Source organism: Colletes latitarsis, chromosome 1 (genome assembly GCF_051014445.1).
Source record: "Colletes latitarsis isolate SP2378_abdomen chromosome 1, iyColLati1, whole genome shotgun sequence".
NCBI classification, from domain to species: Eukaryota; Metazoa; Arthropoda; class Insecta; order Hymenoptera; family Colletidae; genus Colletes; species Colletes latitarsis.
The window spans coordinates 51004819-51021924 of NC_135134.1; the positions used below are offsets into that span (position 1 = coordinate 51004819).

The 17106-nt window shown below is 43.0% G+C and overlaps 2 protein-coding genes across 4 annotated transcripts; one reads left to right on the plus strand and one right to left on the minus strand.

Annotated features, from left to right (window-relative positions):
* Positions 1 to 425: 425 nt before the first annotated feature.
* Positions 426 to 16743, minus strand: LOC143341608 (uncharacterized). 2 transcript variants are annotated; one of them, XM_076764560.1, is made up of 10 exons: positions 16031 to 16743; positions 15847 to 15938; positions 14454 to 15709; positions 14193 to 14365; positions 13703 to 14112; positions 13466 to 13632; positions 3353 to 3501; positions 3220 to 3271; positions 3019 to 3157; positions 426 to 2855 (listed from the first exon to the last, which is right to left on the minus strand). In XM_076764560.1, the coding sequence occupies exons 2-10, from the start codon at positions 15926 to 15928 to the stop codon at positions 1849 to 1851; spliced, it is 3435 nt and encodes a 1144-aa protein (XP_076620675.1). In that variant the 5' UTR covers positions 15929 to 15938; positions 16031 to 16743; the 3' UTR covers positions 426 to 1848. The 2 variants fall into 2 exon arrangements, with proteins under 2 accessions (XP_076620675.1, XP_076620684.1); XM_076764569.1 differs by having other exon boundaries at positions 15847 to 16743.
* Positions 3758 to 13282, plus strand: LOC143348140 (uncharacterized). Of its 2 annotated transcripts, none has more exons than XM_076778150.1 (5): positions 3758 to 4593; positions 11092 to 11353; positions 11957 to 12184; positions 12411 to 12553; positions 12722 to 13282. In XM_076778150.1, the coding sequence occupies exons 2-5, from the start codon at positions 11092 to 11094 to the stop codon at positions 13019 to 13021; spliced, it is 933 nt and encodes a 310-aa protein (XP_076634265.1). In that variant the 5' UTR covers positions 3758 to 4593; the 3' UTR covers positions 13022 to 13282. The 2 variants fall into 2 exon arrangements, with proteins under 2 accessions (XP_076634265.1, XP_076634181.1); XM_076778066.1 differs by lacking the exon at positions 3758 to 4593 and adding an exon at positions 9072 to 9833.
* Positions 16744 to 17106: the final 363 nt, after the last annotated feature.

The window sequence follows — 17106 nt, forward strand, 5'->3', positions numbered from 1 at the left end:
AACGGATTATTCACCTTTCGGTCGTTGGCGAGCTCTGGGGAAAAATTCGGGAAAAGCGTTTCGTAACTTGTTTCCGATACAACGGGATCCATCGAGTTGTTCTTTTTAATTAAGATCGGTACGATCGATGCACGTTGCGGCAGCACTGCGACGCACACTCGGTCGCGGAAGTCTTCGTACGCCTCAAGGAAAGACAATCTTGAATAAAATATAATAATTTTGTAGAAACACTTTCACGAAGGAAGAAACTAGCCAACTTAAAGTGATGAAATATAAAGAATTGTAATACGCTAGACAGTAGTAACGATTATTACCTTTTGCCAATGATAAATGCAGGAAGGGGAATCCCATACAGGTAGAGGAAGTGACACCTGATGGACCAAGGGAAATTGTTAGAGACTGTAACAACAAACTATCGAGTTAATAACGATTTGATATTAAATATAAAAACATATTATTAAGATACATGACAGGAGTAACGATAAAATAAATATACGAATACAACATTGAAGTACAGACCAGGTATGTTCGAGTGAGATTGAAGGGAAATCTTTTATTTCGTAACTGCTAAAAACCGAACTACAAGAAATTAAGCGGAAGCTAGATAATACTGAAAGAATATGTTTAGGGAAGGGAGCTTGCTGTATCTTCTATTAACGTATGTTTTCTTTTAAATATTACACGTTAATGAGAATGTTCGTGACATGAATTTTCGGCATTTTCCGATTTATTCGCCAATTTTTATTATAAAAGTATAATTGTTAATAGAATGTGATAATGACCTACGCGTTTTATATACGCTCGCTTTCCTTCGCGGTTATTCACCGTCAATGGAACAACAGGAAACATACATACATCACATAAATTATACTGTGATTCACGACAATAAACTTTCTCAAGATTCATAGTTCCATATTCTTTAATTAACGATATAAAGCTCTCGGGAAATTCGTTTCCTTAGTTTCACGCGTTCCTCGGATTAATTCTCAATTTGATCCGCCTCAACCTCCAAGTAGAAGTACTTAACATTTCGATAATTTGTAATATCTCGCCATCTTGGACCCCTCAACGAACTAACGACGGTCGCGATCTTCTTAAATTCGTACGTGTCGAAAAGCAAGAAAACATAAAGCACAGATCAGATCGAGATTTCAATTTGCAAACTCCACGTGAATTTAAATAGACATCGATCCGTATTTAAAACTATTTCGAAGATAATGCTAGAGAGTCAACGTTTCTAGTAGCAATTAAATACGCAAACACACGGAATGAAACTACACGTCGCAGTTGAAAATAGCCAGACTTTTAACGAACTGTACGAAGCGTAGCTTAAATTAAATATTTAAAACACTTCGATCTATTGTCCTGTAAACGTGTCCAGTGATATATTTTAAACAACAGGCCAAGCCATCTCCTCAATTTTCTAACAAGGAACATTTCTCCAGCGATCCGTCGATATTTAAATAGACGTAGATAGTCAACAACTTTTAAGGTTAGGAATTAAGGCCGAGACGTACCTGAATTACCAGCTAGAAAACTTGTAACAGCTCTTCCACCTTTTCTATCTCGTAAGAGTAATAGTCGTAACGTATATGCGCGGATTAACGAATGCAGGCGAGTTGTATAAAAATAGAAGGGTTCAGAACTTTGTACAGATTCTCACCGACTTATTTCTATAATGGATGTATAAAAATCGTAGATTACCTTACTGCGCTACATGCAACGTACCTCCCCGTCGTCTCTAACTACTACTTATTTATCACATTACATTTTTTTTCTTTTTTTCAAGCAACCTTTTCCTTCTTTTTTTTTTGTTTATTCCCCTACCTTTACAACTCATAATACAATTCAATTCTGCACCGGGTCATCGTCGTCGATATCCATGCTATCTACTACAGTCTCTCCTTTCGAGTCCTCGGCATACGTATTACTTTTTAACGTTTCGTTACCCTTACCCTGGCTCCCGTACGTCGACTCATTCTCATTCTTAACGCCACTCTCGCACTCCATGGGCACCGTACCTATCGTATCCTCGCTTTCTTTCTTACCAGACTCGACTCTCTCGGATGCACTCTGATTCTCAGACCGCTCGTTCGCGGAACACTCTTCAACGATGACGACGCCGTCGTCGTTCTCATTCTTGCTCGCCGCGTTAGCGTCGCTAAGGACCTTGGCGAACAAACTTTTCTTCGATCTCTTGGAGAACTGCTCCCCTCTACCGACGGAGATCAGAGTCGCTCTCTTGGGGGTCTTAGTTTGAGACAACTTACTCTGCGAACTAGTTCCAGCGGACTTAAAGGTCAGCTGTTTCTTCATCTCCTCTTGGGTGATCCTCTTCGTGAACTGGGTGATTAGGGGCGAGTTCTTCTTCTCGTCCTTCTCCAATTTATCCGCGACTTCCGCGACGTCGCTCTTCCTCGGCGGCACCAGACTGTACGACCAGCGATTCGGTAACGACAGGTCCTCGCTAAGATACTCTTTCCGCACGTTCTCGGGCACGTACCAACAGCTCTTCTGGTACATCGGACCCTCTTCCGGGCAGGCCATCCACTTGCCGATCTCGCGGATCTTACGGAACAGATTGGACTTTGATATCTGATCCTTGTTGTTCTCCTTGCTCCAATAGGACATGAATTCCCTGGCGAGGAACTTCCTGCTGTGCGTGTTGCCGTGCGTCAGTCGAATCAACTGTGGCAGCGCCTCGTCCGGCACTTTCCTCTTCGAGGCTGACGCCGATGGCGTGGACGCGCCGCACTCGTTCGCGGCCTCGTTCTCGTTGGACGTTTGCAGCGTCACGGGCACCTGGCGCACCCAGACCTCGTGGGCTGACAGGAAGTCCATCGTTCTTTGAGGTACTGAAACCAGGAATACATTTGCGGCGCTTGAAGCTGCTTCTGACATCAGTGTTTCCCCTCTTTTAATATTTGTACAGTTGAAACACAAGCTTGGTCGACGTATACAGACTCGTTATATGCTTTTATAAACTTTGATATTTATTTCTGAAAGTTGGATACTCACTGTTTCCTAGGAAGGTGTTTTCAGGCCCCCGCCAGACGCAGCCAATAATTTTCGGCTCCAACCTGGACGTCTGCGTCTTCCTCTCTGTCTCAAATTGCTCCCCCAGAGCCTTCAGTTTGAACTTCTGCGTTTCGGGAGACTAAGAAGGAAAGAAGAATTTAATAATGGTATACTAGACTGTCTCTGATAGAAAATGTTTACCATGTCTATCTTCTCCTCGTCGTCGGCCCGAAGTTCTTCGTCGGACAGGTACCTGAAACGCAAAAGAAGATTGATTAGAGAGAACTACCGGTGAAAACATTGAGTCACGATGGGAATTCTGACGGATACCGACCCATGAGGCACCATGAATTCGTTGTCCACGTCGTACTCGTTGTCGTCCGGGTTTTCTTCGTTCCTTTCGTCGTCGGATCCGTGCAGAGATTCGCCGGGCTCCTCCTCCTCCCACTCCTCGTCCGAGTCCACATCGTAATTGAACCATTTCTGAAAACAACATGGATTCTTCTATTAGCGAAACACCGTAAAGTTACTTCTCTTTCGTTAGAATTTCCGTATGTCGTTGGAAGCCCCCAAAAGCGACGCTGGCCGCGTTATCGTCCGTTTTCCGTGCCGTTTATTTTAGTTACGATCACGGCCACTGGATTTCACTGGAGTCTGCTATGATTAAGCAGGACGTCGGTATCAATGCGACTTCCTTGACGAGCGATAATCGCGGCTTCGTCGAGCGTCCAGCGCGAGTGCGCGTGCCGCTGGTCCCCGAGCGTTCTTTTTCTCCGACTCCATCCTCTTAGTCACGCGATTCGGCCGGGTTTACGCGGCGGTCCCGTCTCCGTTTTCTCCCAAAATGTAGATTTCGTTTCGCGTGAGATCCGATCCAAGTCGCGAAAAGTTCGGTCGGGCGGTGAAATGCGCGACAAATCCCGAACGCTTTAAACGCTCGAGACGGTGAGTGCGTACGTCGAGACGAGGGTAATCGAGTCAATCTACAACGTGGAAGCAATTTTCTATTTACCAGAGACCCGGCTCGATTCGCGTTCTTGGTCCCGATCGGAGGAACGAGAGATCCGTAGGACGATCGAAGAAGATGGACTTAACACAGACCGTCGAGATCGATTCGCCGTGTCGTTAAACGCAACTTGGTAGCTTATATTCGTAGCTAATTTTTACCGATCTATTTAAATTCTACGTAAGTCGACGAGCGTTCCAGGATCGAAGGGCGACGATTTTCCCAACCAGGATACGTCGGTGGATCGATTTTTCGCCGACGAGGAGCCGAGCGAGCATCGTCCCTTTCGCAGTCGCGGCTCGAAAAGTCGATAAATCGTCGGGGTTTTCTCTTTTGTGGCGCGCGGAGGAGCGATTCTTTGTTCGATAAATCAACGTCGATTTCATCCCCGCGCGGGCATCAATTACAAGACGCTCCCGGGACATTAATTTATTATCGAGGAGAGGAACGCGGTACCGCGAATGATCGGTGCGCCACGACGTCGTTCGAGACGTGAACGCGGAAAACCGGACGCCGTGGAGAAAAGGAAACCGGATACCAGTTGAGCAGCTTTTGGCAGCGACGAAGAGGTAGGCGACATTTTTTACTCCGTCATCGAAACTAACGTTCAAAAAATATGTTATAAATTGTGGAAGAAAATAAACCTGTGACCAAAGAATCACATTAAACTTTGTGATTTCTTTTCGACGACCACAATATTAATCCGTATTGGCGTTGACAGGACACTTAATTAATTTTTTTCGAATACCAGAGTAGCTTTTGATAGGCGACATTTTTTACTCCATCATCGAAACTAACGTTCAAAAAATATGTTATAAATTGTGGAAGAAAATAAACCTGTGACCAAAGAATCACATTAAACTTTGTGATTTCTTTTCGACGACCACAATATTAATCCGTATTGGCGTTGACAGAACATTCAATTAATTTTTTTCGAATACCAGAGTAGCTTTTGATAGGCGACATTTTTTACTCCATCATCGAAACTAACGTTGAAAAAATATGTTATAAATTGTGGAAGAAAATAAACCTGTGACCAAAGAATCACATTAAACTTTGTGATTTCTTTTCGACGACCACAATATTAGTCCGTATTGGCGTTGACAGAACATTCAATTAATTTTTTTCGAATACCAGAGTAGCTTTTGATAGGCGACATTTTTTACTCCATCATCGAAACTAACGTTGAAAAAATATGTTATAAATTGTGGAAGAAAATAAACCTGTGACCAAAGAATCACATTAATCCTTTGTGATTACTTTTCGACGACCACAATATTAAAAAACAGGATTCGATCGTGTAGGATGGTCTTCGAGAGTCTAATCTGGTTTAATTACTAATTTCGCGTGACGGAATCGTCCGTATTGGCGTTGACAGAACACTTAATTAATTTTTTGTCCGACGGGCTCTTCCCGATTCCGTTTCTACGATCGCGCCGACACCCTCGAGCGTACTTTAAGCGGCGATAAAACTTATCTCGAAAAATGATGTCCGGCTACCTCTGCTCTACGCTTCTTCGAGCTTCCACGAGATCACTCGGTACCGCGCTGTCAAAAAAACTCGGAACAGACGCACTCCCACTCGACAGACACTCTATGTATCGATATCTTCGTGAACAACAGAGGTCTGAAATTTTTGGGTAAGTTCGACCATCGCAACAATCGCGGGAAGTGCAAGTACCACTGTCCACTTAATTTTGAAGAATTATCCAAGTATAGATAAAGTAAACTGTCGTATTTTTTTTTAAATATCACGAAACACGATTGTTACTAACGAATAAAGAATTGGAATTCATCTACTTGATACATTAGAAAAACCCGACTGTTTCTCTTAATAAATCAAGTTTAAAATATAAATATAAATGAGTAATATGTACGTATGATCTAGCGTTGATAAACTTTCGAATAGCTTCATTGATGTTAGGAATAGTACAACATAGAACTCCATTAAACTATGGAATATTTTTAGGCGAATATCGACGTTTATTATCTGAGTTTAAGCGACATTAGTCGGAAAAAATGAGAATAAAGTGGAATCGAGGGCAAGTAACGGACCAGTTATCGGAGAGAACCCAGACCACCGTGGAAAAGTGAATTTCACATTAATCACGGGACGGATGGGAGTCGATCTAGCGATTTCAACGCCGCGTGGAAAAGTGTTGCGACGTCTGGCAAGATGCACCGGGGCCAATGGAAATGCAGTTATCAGTATAACGCGATGCGTGACGTTAAATCGGTGCCTGGCGAAGTGACGTACATTATTTACAGCGTGTTGTCACCCGCCGGGCCATCTGTAATGGCTGTTTTATGCCCCATTAAGATTATGGTCGGTGCTCCTCGTCGTGCACACCGGAGATTAAAATCCCTGCAGCCAGGAATTGATTTATTTCCGAATATTCGACCCTCTAACGGATTTTATTGCTCGTACACGACTTTGCCACCGTCCTCCGAGCTTATTAATTCGTTTAACCCTTACGACACGACGTATGAATTATTAAATTTAATCGTTCTGCCGATGGACGTGGACGGGGATCGAGCAACGAAAACGATATTACGATTTACTTAATCGATCGCGTAGTTTCTGTTAGTCCCTGTTTTCTTTCACGGTTACACGAGGTTTTTCTCGTGCTTTCGTATTAAAATATCAAACGAGCACGCTGGCGCCGTCTCCGTTCGATTATTCGGAATACTAATTTCGGATATCTCTGCATCCAAGAAATCGATACAAGTATCGGCTTTCCCGTCGCGATCGGCGCGAAATAACGCAATCGAGCGCGATTAATAAGCCTCCCCGAGGGGTAGATAAGGGCTAATCGTCGCCAGCGAAGTCAACCGAATTTTAGACGAAAGATTTAACCGTCTGTTAAACCGATCTTAATAAAACTTTTGTTTTGAAAACTCGTACGGTATCGTATTGTTTTCCATTTCCTCGTAAGAAACACGAAACCGTAATATTTTCCTGTTTGCGACAGATTATAAATGTTGGTGAATCACGTTCGTCAGAAATAATATAGATACGCATTGCCAATTATTATTCTATGTAGGTCGATATCGGGGAATCTTGTAATTCGATATCACCGCCAAAATGAAACATTAATTTCCCGCCAAATTCAACGGTTTTCGCTGTACGTTTCAATATTCCAATTCAACGACACCGATCGGTGTATTTAATTCCCACAAGACTGGAGTTATTGTATATCGTAGTATACAATTATTGTTTCGTTGGAAGATCGAATTCGCGTAATATAAACGCAAAAAAGTATTGACGCGTTCCGTACGCGGGATAAATAATTAAATTATCTGGAAGTCGAGTAATCGGGACGATTGGTTACACAATATCGTGTACTATAACAATACATAGGAAGATTACTTTTATATAAACAGACTGCGTTCGTATTTTCGATATTAAAAAAAAAAAACGTCAGAATGTAGTAAATGTACCCCGCTATCTCGCGTTAAAAGCTCGAGTTGCTCCTGCTGATACTTCTCTCGTAAAGAATTCGCAGAGTCCTCGATTAATAAAAGCAAAAGAGAGGAAATATAAGGCTATCGAGAGTTTCGGGCGATTGGTATTTTCCTACAATTAAATGTCTGCGACCTAACTTTCCCAATCGGTTGTTAGAAACTCGCGTATGCAAAATCGGAGACATCGTACGATAATAGTTCAACCCTCCCTCCTTGTTTCCGCAAAGATCGAAAGCACCCTCCTCGACGGCGATCCGTCAAACGACTTGCTTTGTCGCCAACGTGCACAAATAAGCGTGGCTCAATGACCAAAGAGATTAAGCATTCAGAATGAAAGGTCAGGACGTTGCGCTGCGCTCCTCGTATGCAGCGTGCTCTTGACTCTTGAATCGAACGCAAAACATACACAATTGTATCTAAGGTCAGCCTCCCTCGACACGGATGAACGTATTACGAGCGATTCAGATGCCTAGTACCGCCGACTTCGAACGCTTTATCGCCTCTGCGTTCTTCTTGTCGCTCTAGGTCAAAGCCATTGCGTTATATAGACGCTCCCATTGATACATTTCATCGGAAATATACTTTTCAGGATCGCCTTTCGCGTTTCAAACAATTTAACGTTCGATTCCTCCTACTCTTCTACATTCTTTCATTGAAATTTGTTTAACACATTGAGCCCCGTGAGTTTACCACAATTTAAGCTAGTAAAACGATCGAAATGTTTAAATCTAAGCTAATGAAGCGTCGATCGCAATTTACATGGAAAGCTCCGTTGTTAAGAGGGCCGCCCAAACGCGGACGTCGTCGATGGCGTCTCGTAGCGGGCAAAAAACGGAAGAAAATAGCGCAGACGTTTCGTGGGGGAGGGGGCCGATGGTGCGCGAATTTCTTGCAAAGCTCGCGGCGAATCGGCGGGGGGAAAAAAAAAGGCGAATCGACGTCGATAAAGCACCGAGAGGAGGCCACGTGCGGTCCACGCTGGGTCGTCGACGGGGATCGTTCGTCCTCGAGCAACGAGCTAACTCTCCCGCGGGTCTGTCTCGCAGAAATCTCGCGAGAATGGCGGCCGATTATCGGTAGGGTAGGTGGTATCGTAAATAAGCGAGTTTAACCGACCAATTAGCCAGGAAGCCGATTCGCTGGCGCGTCTGACGGTGTTCTGGGATCGGCCTGGCTCCGATCCCTGGGGAGAAGTACCGTGACGGCGCCGGGTGGCACAGCCTCCGATTATCTCTCGAACCGCGTGCCCTGTCACACGTCTCGTTCGCGTCTTCTGGAACGACGGACGCAGTCCGCACGCATCGCTCGGCCGCGAAGCTACCGGTCCAAGAGGGTGCAAACCGCGCAACGAGACTTGAGGATCCCCTTCGCGATCGGGACGATATTCCAACGGGGTCTGATCGCCGTTCACGGAGTAAAAGTGAATCGAACGGGTGGTAAAAACTGGAAGCTGACGATAGGCCATCGTCCAGTGGACACTGTCCATTCGTATCCGTATTTGTGGCCGCCATTCTTGCACTTGGGAAACTTTGGGCTCGTCAGGGAACATTCTGCAAATTAATTCCAGCTGATTACCGGTTACAGAGCAAAGGGAAATTGAATGGAAGTGTACTTGCTGGGTCTGGGAAGACTTTTCACAGGAAATTGGCGGGTCCTCCTCGTCGAGCAGTCCTCGGTGTTCTGCTGGAACTGCTGCTTGGATGACCACTTGTTTATCCGTGTAGAAAAGTCGGGCAATGATTGAATAATCGTCAAGAATTTGGATATTAGAGATCCACGAGTGGATACAGAATCGTTGCAGCTATTTGGTGGACCAAAGGCACGGTTTTCCTCAGTTCTTGCTGAGAGAAAGAAGACGTCTGACTGGGATCATCGTTAGAATAGTATTCTGTGCAAAGCAGTAGTCAGTTTTTGAAGCGAGAACGAACTATGGCTTCTTAAGATTTCACAGATCATCCAGCCACAGTGTAAAGAGATTCTGGATCTGAGTAGACGATATTAAGATCGAGGTGCAATCGTGGGAGGATTATTTTCATTCCACGTAACGATAGAGATTACCGTCGGTTATTGACCGACTGATTTTTTAAAAGAGAAATAAAAGACTTAATATTTCGAGAACAGAAGCGATTTGCGATTTATTTAATAGTAACGTCGGGAGCCTTGTAACAGTGGCAATCGGAAGTGATAATGCGCAAAGGAAATCGAGACAGTGATTGATGGTGAACTACATGTGAGGAATTAACTGGAACGAACAGACGAAGTAATCGAATAGCGTTGCTGATTTTTTGGAAGGATCGATCTCAAGTTCCGAATCGACATGATAGACGAAGCTGCGATGTTTGACGTGAGTAAAAAAGAAGTTTCCTTAAATATACAGAAAAATTCAAGTTCCTTGGTATAATATTCTTGTGCTACCTAACAATGTACATTTTATTTAACGCGAAACCTGCTGAAAATCGTTTCTATCAATAACCATTAATAAGTTTCGAGGCTTCCGGGTGGAAGTTGCGTCCAATAGTATCTGGACAGCGACATTTCGCGACTGATACACGGTATCAGTGTTCCATCCGACTCTGACGAAGCTACGTCGCTGACGAAACGTCAAGGCAAATCTCTTTCCCCAATAACGAACGAAAGTTTGAATATTTAAATAACGACAATCTCGACGGATTGAAATCCGAGCTTAATCGTTTGCAAGGAAATCGTTCGTTTAAAAATAGTTCGACTACTCGTTTCGACATCAAAGAAAATATCATTTTCTTTCAATAATTCATACAAGATTGCTCAAGAAATTGACACAAGATTGACCTGTTAATCTCCCATCAAGAAAAACAAGGAGTTGTTGAACGTCTTTCCTTTGATTCTAACTTCACGCCAGAACCGTAAACGTGTACGTTAGGTGACAATCATGATTGTACTCTGTGCCTGATTCATAAATGCGAGTTATTGTCCAGTTAACACTGGATTTACGGAAACCGTCGATTTCACGTGTTTCAGACCCCGTGCTTGCGGTTGGAAAATTCGTAAATATTATTTGTTAGCGATCGATGCAACGATACCGATACGTAACTCGTTTTAACATCGCTGTCGACGCGAGTTTATAACGCCATTAGACGATCTCGGAATTTATCATGGTTCCGGCCAAAAGGAGAATTCTAAACCAGAGTACACGTTTGGTACACAAGTTAGATACGCTGTTTTTAACCCAACCTTGGCGATACCGTCGAACGCAAATAGCGAGAGGTCGTTGCACAATAAAAAATGTTCGTCTATGATTTTTGCTCTATCCTGTAGCCCAAGCCCGGTTATTAGAACCGCCCTGTACGCGTTTCCCTCTGTCTTTCGGCGCCGATAACTGAAAATAGAATTCAATTTTAATCGACAGATATAGAACGTTCGCGTTGCATGACTTATTGTTGGTATCACCGGGCAACCGTGCGATTAATCCACGACAAGCAACGCGGCGCTCTCGCAACAATAAACAGTCTTGTGCGTCACTTCGTCGTTCGAACGTTTTGTTTTTTTTTTTTTTTCTTTTTTCGTTCCTTGGTCAATTTTCAATCGTTCTTTCCTTTTTTTTTTCTGCCCATTTCTCGTCGCAGATGACGGACGAACTGTTGTTCTCCGCGCTGGGCCTGACCACGGACGCGAGCGTCGAGAGTCAATTATTCTCCCCGAGCCCGATCGCCACCGCCTTACCCAGCGACTTCGAGGCGTCGCCCTGCAGAACGACGCCGCGCGTCGACGACTCGGAGACCATCGACGGCCACGCGATCAACGCCAACCCCATCGAGTGTTACACTGACCTGACTTGCCCCAAGACACCCTGGAACGAGTGGTCCAACAACACCTCCACGTCCTCAGGTACGCCATCATAATTTGTTAATATTCGATAACGTGACCAAATTTACAAATTTCTTTCATTGCAAATTAATCTTCGAAACGTCTCCCCCCCATTTTGCACGACTTTTGAGCACCTTTGCAACACGGTGTGAGTTTAAAGTGTCGGTCACCGGTGACCACCGTAGCAGAGTTCACCCTTAACTAGTCAAACGACCGTTTCTCAACTATTTTTTAAACTTCTATGATTGCAAATTAATCTTCGAAACGTTTCCCCTCGATTTTGTACGACTTTTTGCCACACGGTGTGAGTTTAAAGTGCCGGTCACCGGTGACCACCGTGGCAGAGATCGCCCCTCACTGGTCAAACGACCGTTTCTCAACTATTTTTTAAACTTCTTTGATTGCAAATTAATCTTCGAAACGTTTCCCCCCGATTTTGTACGACTTTTTGCCACACGGTGTGAGTTTAAAGTGCCGGTCACCGGTGACCACCGTGGCAGAGTTCACCCCTTACGGTCTGAGCCAAGCAACGGATATTCTACTGATCCATTATCGATACCACGTTTTTGCTCGATAAAGGAACGATGATTTTAGAGGTTGAAACACGTTATTTGCTGTACGCAGGGTGTCTGAGCGAGCTGAGCGAGTTGGACTCGGAATTGGAATGGTGCCTAGATAAAAGTTGGAACTCTGGGCTCCCGGAGAGGACACCCCTGTGCACCGCTGGCTGCGAGGGTTTTCTACACTTGCCCCTGTCGAGCCCTCAACAAACGTTTCAACGCGAGGAACCATTATGGGTGCTGGGGATCGATTTGAGAGCACTCGAGGATACTTTGGAAACGAACGGAATAGGTAAGTTTCGAGCACTGCGGAATTATCTATTTAGACTGAAACTAGCGGGAGTATCACTGCATCCGAAAACATTGATTCAGGACGAGGGGCCACTTCGATTCCCCCGTTGGCCACTATTTTAATCGCTCAGAAATCTCTCGCAATTTTCTATTACCAATTCACTATCCACAATTGAGCCATTATCTCGAGAGATCCGCTTGAAACTAACAACTTCTGTCAATCGCAGATTACAACAACAATCGACTAGAGGAGAATCACATCTCATCAGCAGCTACCGCGGCGCTGGCGACCCACGATTACACTAATCGCAGTTTGGCGAACGCGGCGGAGGACCGGTGCTTTCCTTGCACTTATCAGGGTTGCGTGAAGGTACGTTTCAAATCTGGCGAAATGGCGAACCGATTACGAGGAATCACAATTACGATTCGCGTCGTCGAGTCGGAGATATCGGTTTCGTTTTTTGACTAAATTGTCCCCAGCCAGCTGAGAGGTCAGCTCGAGTCTCCGGAGATTTGATCCCCCTTTCGATCTGTCCAGGTCTACGCGAAGGCGTCCCACTTGAAGGCTCATCTGCGTCGACACACGGGTGAGAAGCCGTTCGCCTGCACGTGGTCCGGATGCGGATGGCGTTTCAGCCGTTCGGACGAGCTGGCCAGGCACAGGCGTTCCCATTCGGGGGTGAAACCGTATCCGTGCGAGATGTGCTCGAAACGGTTCGCGCGCAGCGATCACCTGGCCAAGCATCGAAAGGTGCACAGGAAGAACGCTTACCCGTTGTTCCACGGCGGCAGAGGGCTACGCGGCGGGAAGATGAACATTCTGCCGACGGAGACTTAGTCGATCGTCCGCGAACGAAACTCGCCGAGACGCCATCGATCGAGGAGGGAGACGTTGAAAGAATTTTCTCTGTGGTTTCCACGATGTACTTAAAACCGAGAACTTCCAACGAGGACGGAAAACATTCTTTCAACGACCGATTTTACACCGCCGCGGACGAACAATCGTTTCGCAAAGTTGATAAAAGAGATTACGTCGGACTATCGTCGTCCATCTTTAAGACGGTCCATTGGACCAAATACAGCCTTAAGAAATGACAATAAATATTGTTGAAAATGCCTTGTCTTCTTCATTGATTATTCTATAATAGTGACACGCCTACGTGCTCTGTTTTTGACTTACAGAATAAATATACCATTTGCAATACTACTTTACGCTAAGCATATTCCGCTGAACTTTCATCTTCGTATTTATATGCTAAGAGTGAAATTTTTCAAGACTCACCGTATCCTTTGAAAACGGTTTCCGAGGATTAATGCTGCAGCTCCGTTTTCTCCACGTGCCCCAATATGGCGGACGTCGGTTCTCGGAGAACTGGAGTAATTTCGTCCGCTGCTTCTCAATGTCGATGCTCTGCTTCACGATGTTCGAGATTCCGTCGGTTTCTTCGTCTAGAGGCGAGATCTAATTACGATACTGCATTTGGATTCGATATTTTGTAAAGGAAACTGTAATAATTACCTAATATAACCACGTCGTCTTTCGCTTCGAACGGCCATGTTTTCGTTGACTTGCGCGGCACGAGCTTTTTACTCTTGATCTCGTTTATATACAAGTCCGACTTTCCCGCGTCCCCTTTATCGTGTTTTTCATCCAGGGACGATTTCTCTTGTTCGTTCAAGGCTCTCCTACAAATCGGAGCCAATTTCATGTCCGCTTTGACCTCGAAAGGCATGAAATTTTTTGCCTCCGCGGTAGTTTCCTCTTCTACGGACTTTTCTTGCTTCTTAGCGACGAAGAAACTGGTGAAATTCGAGGCTGCTTTTTGTTTCCTACGTTCCGCTTCCAATTTCTCTTCTTCCTTCTTCCTCTTCTCCTCCTCCCGTTTCTTACGTTCCTCCTCCTTCGCTTGCTTCTCCTTCTGCTTCTGTCTGTAAACGAATTCATGTTATCACAGATAATCGACGGGTAAAAATGTTTACGGAAGTCGCGTAGTTCGCTATATTCGTACTCCATTTCCATTTGTTTCTTCTGGTCTTTAATTCTCTTTTCCATCAGTTTTTGCTCTTTCTCCGCTTTTTCCTTCTCTTCTTTCTCCTTACGTTTCTCCTCCTTCTCCCTGCGTTTCTCTTCCTTCTCTCTCTGACGATTCTGTCGTTCCTCCTCCAATCTTTTTTCCTTCTCCTGGCGGTCAAACAAAAAAATTCGTTATTCACTCGTAGAAACATGAAAGAAATCGAAATAAAATACGCGTATTATTAATGCAATCTACCATCTTCAGTCGTTCTTTTTCCTCTTTTTTCTTAGCGCTTAGTAATTTCTTTTCTCGTTGTTTCGGCGACATCTTCGTATGCTTCGCCTTATCATTTTTGGGAGTCTTAAGAGCACTTGGACTACTAATCTCTATACTTTCCTCCATACTTTCATTAAACTTTGTTTGTTTCTCTTTATTTTCACAGTTCGAAGACAGGGTAACAATATCAGAGTTGCGACTCAGAGAAGAGCGGTTCGCCATTTTATGTTTGAGCGTTGCTGGACTATCAGTTTTCGGACTCTTCTCGATATTTTCGATCGAGGTTGTTCGATCTTTTTCGTCTTCATTGTCCGAAGACACAGCAATATCAGAGTTAGAATGGCGACTCAGAGAAGGGGATTTCGCTAATTCAAGTTTGAGAACTTTAAGAATTTTCGGATTACCAGTTTTCGTACTTTCTTCTATAGTCTCCTTCGACTTCGTTTGTTTTTCTTTGCACTCATCGTCCGAAGACTCTAACCTTTCGAGTTTACGAGTTTCTCGACTATCGATCCTTGTACTCTCTTCGATATTTTCGTTCGACTTTGTATGCTCTTTTTTGTCTTCGTTATTCGAAGGCATAACAATATCAGAGTTAACACAGCAATTCGAGGGAAGTTTCACCAATTCGAGTTTCAGAGACTTAAGAATTATTGGATTATCGGTTTTTGACTTTGTCTGTTCTTCTGCGTCTTCATCGTTCGAAGACGGAATTGCAATATCGGTATCAGAATGGTGACTCGAAGAATTGCTCTTAATCAAGGTCGCTTTTTTTACAGTTTTTCTTTTGGGAGTCGTACTAATCTGTTCGTCTTTCTTATCCTGTACTAAATTCTGGCAAGTGCTTTCCAAACTCTCCCCATTTTTATCAGTCTTTTTAAGGAATTTCGTCAAAGGACTCAACTTTGCTTTATCCTTTAACTCCAACTTCTTTTGCCCTGTCGAAGATCTTGGTGTCTTGTTCTTACCTTCCACTTCATTTGACGTTGTATTTTCTTTCACATTTTCAGTTTCAATATCTTTTATAATCTCCGTGTCTTTACTGCTCTCTTTTACTTCACTGTTGGCATTGTCATTTAACTTACTATCCGCAATATCTTTACTCGATTTCCTATTCGAAATTTTCACTGCTTTTGGGCTCCTATTAATCACAGATGGTGATGTTAATTTTCTCTTCTTACTTTGCGAACTATTCTGTAACTGTATTGGACTTTGGGTATGAAATGATAATTGCGCTGAAACAGACAAAATTAAACAAAGATAAATCAAGTGATACAAGAATTATAGATGCTTAAACTGATTTCATTTATAATTCTTTTTCAATGACAATTACACAGACAATTTATCATAAATGTTAGAAACATGAACATACCTTGTTTCATCTTCTTCTTTTTGGCAGGAGTAACTGCTTCTATAATACAATCATCTTGCTCATCAATGTCCATCATTTTCATCTCATATGTGCTTTAAATGATAAAAAATTAAGATGAGTCTCAACTCCATTGCAGAAATAATATAATAAAAAAGCTACGAAATGGATTTTCTGTTTATCTTACCTACTTTCGAACGTGTACCGTATCTTACAGCATTATTACGATTCGCAAAACTAAAGGCGAATCTGTCAATGGCACATTATTATAACCTAGGTAATAATTTATTGGATAAACGCGAAAGCATAGAAATTAAGGTTGATTATAAATTTACTCTGTACAAATTCAAGAATTAAACAATTATGTACAAATACGAATATTTTACAATTTAACAGGCTATTTTCACAGCAAGAATACACCAAAAAAACATTACTGCCGGATCTCAATCGTAACAAAATCCGCGGGAAAATAGACAGTGGAAGGGGTAACAATTAAGCATGCTGCATCTTTCCATGAACGTCTATTTTACTAGACTCGTTTGCACGAAAGAATATTTGGAACCATCAATACGATCGTTCAACGATTGGTTAAAATCGGTACATTTCAGACTAATTTTAATGTTGAAAGTTTTAATGCTAAGATCAGGAAAGAATGTCAAAAGTCATTGTGGGTCTATTCACAATTTATCACCTAGAGTAAATGTATCCAATATGTGGAAGAAAGAATTGAGAAAGGGATTTGGGAATTAAAGGATGTTCTTGAGGATTTATTCGAATTTATAATTACATAGTTCACATGGAAACATTGAATCTATCGCACAGTGTAGTCTTCTGATTGGTGAAATGATATTCACCAATTCCTACCAATCGAAAACCTAGGGAATTGATAGTTTTCTAACGGTCCACGAATTTTCACATAGAAATATTTACTATGTGCAAATGCAATCCTTAAACATACCTCTGTATGCAACGATGTCACAGCATTTTAAACAATTAGTCTAATAGAATTGACCTTAGAAGCTGTCTTATTTTCATTTACAAAACTACTCTAATCAAACACAGTCTACATTGAAAATTGTATCTGTATAATGAAAGGTTATACAATAAAATTTTATTTCGTAGTTTTTATTCGTTTTAATATGAAGAATCAGCCCCAAACCCGTTGTTCAACACTCTGTATACGAATTAAATCATCAATTTTTATTAATCTTGTTTACTTTCGACTTTTGGGTTAGATAACTCACTCTCAATACGACTTGGGTT

What these genes read in the sequence shown, in the direction of transcription:
- LOC143341608 (XM_076764560.1), bottom strand. Translation starts at nt 15,928, where the DNA reads ATGAAAATGATGGACATTGATGAGCAAGATGATTGTATTATAGAAGCA. An exon ending in AGACGACGTGGTTATATTAG is followed by an intron (nt 13,633 to 13,702) that starts GTAATTATTACA and finishes TCTCGCCTCTAG; the next exon opens with ACGAAGAAACCGACGGAATC. An exon ending in AACCGTTTTCAAAGGATACG is followed by an intron (nt 3,502 to 13,465) that starts GTGAGTCTTGAA and finishes TGTTGTTTTCAG; the next exon opens with AAATGGTTCAATTACGATGT.
- LOC143348140 (XM_076778066.1), top strand. Translation starts at nt 9,807, where the DNA reads ATGATAGACGAAGCTGCGATGTTTGAC. An exon ending in ACGAAGCTGCGATGTTTGAC is followed by an intron (nt 9,834 to 11,091) that starts GTGAGTAAAAAA and finishes TTCTCGTCGCAG; the next exon opens with ATGACGGACGAACTGTTGTT. An exon ending in CTTATCAGGGTTGCGTGAAG is followed by an intron (nt 12,554 to 12,721) that starts GTACGTTTCAAA and finishes CGATCTGTCCAG; the next exon opens with GTCTACGCGAAGGCGTCCCA.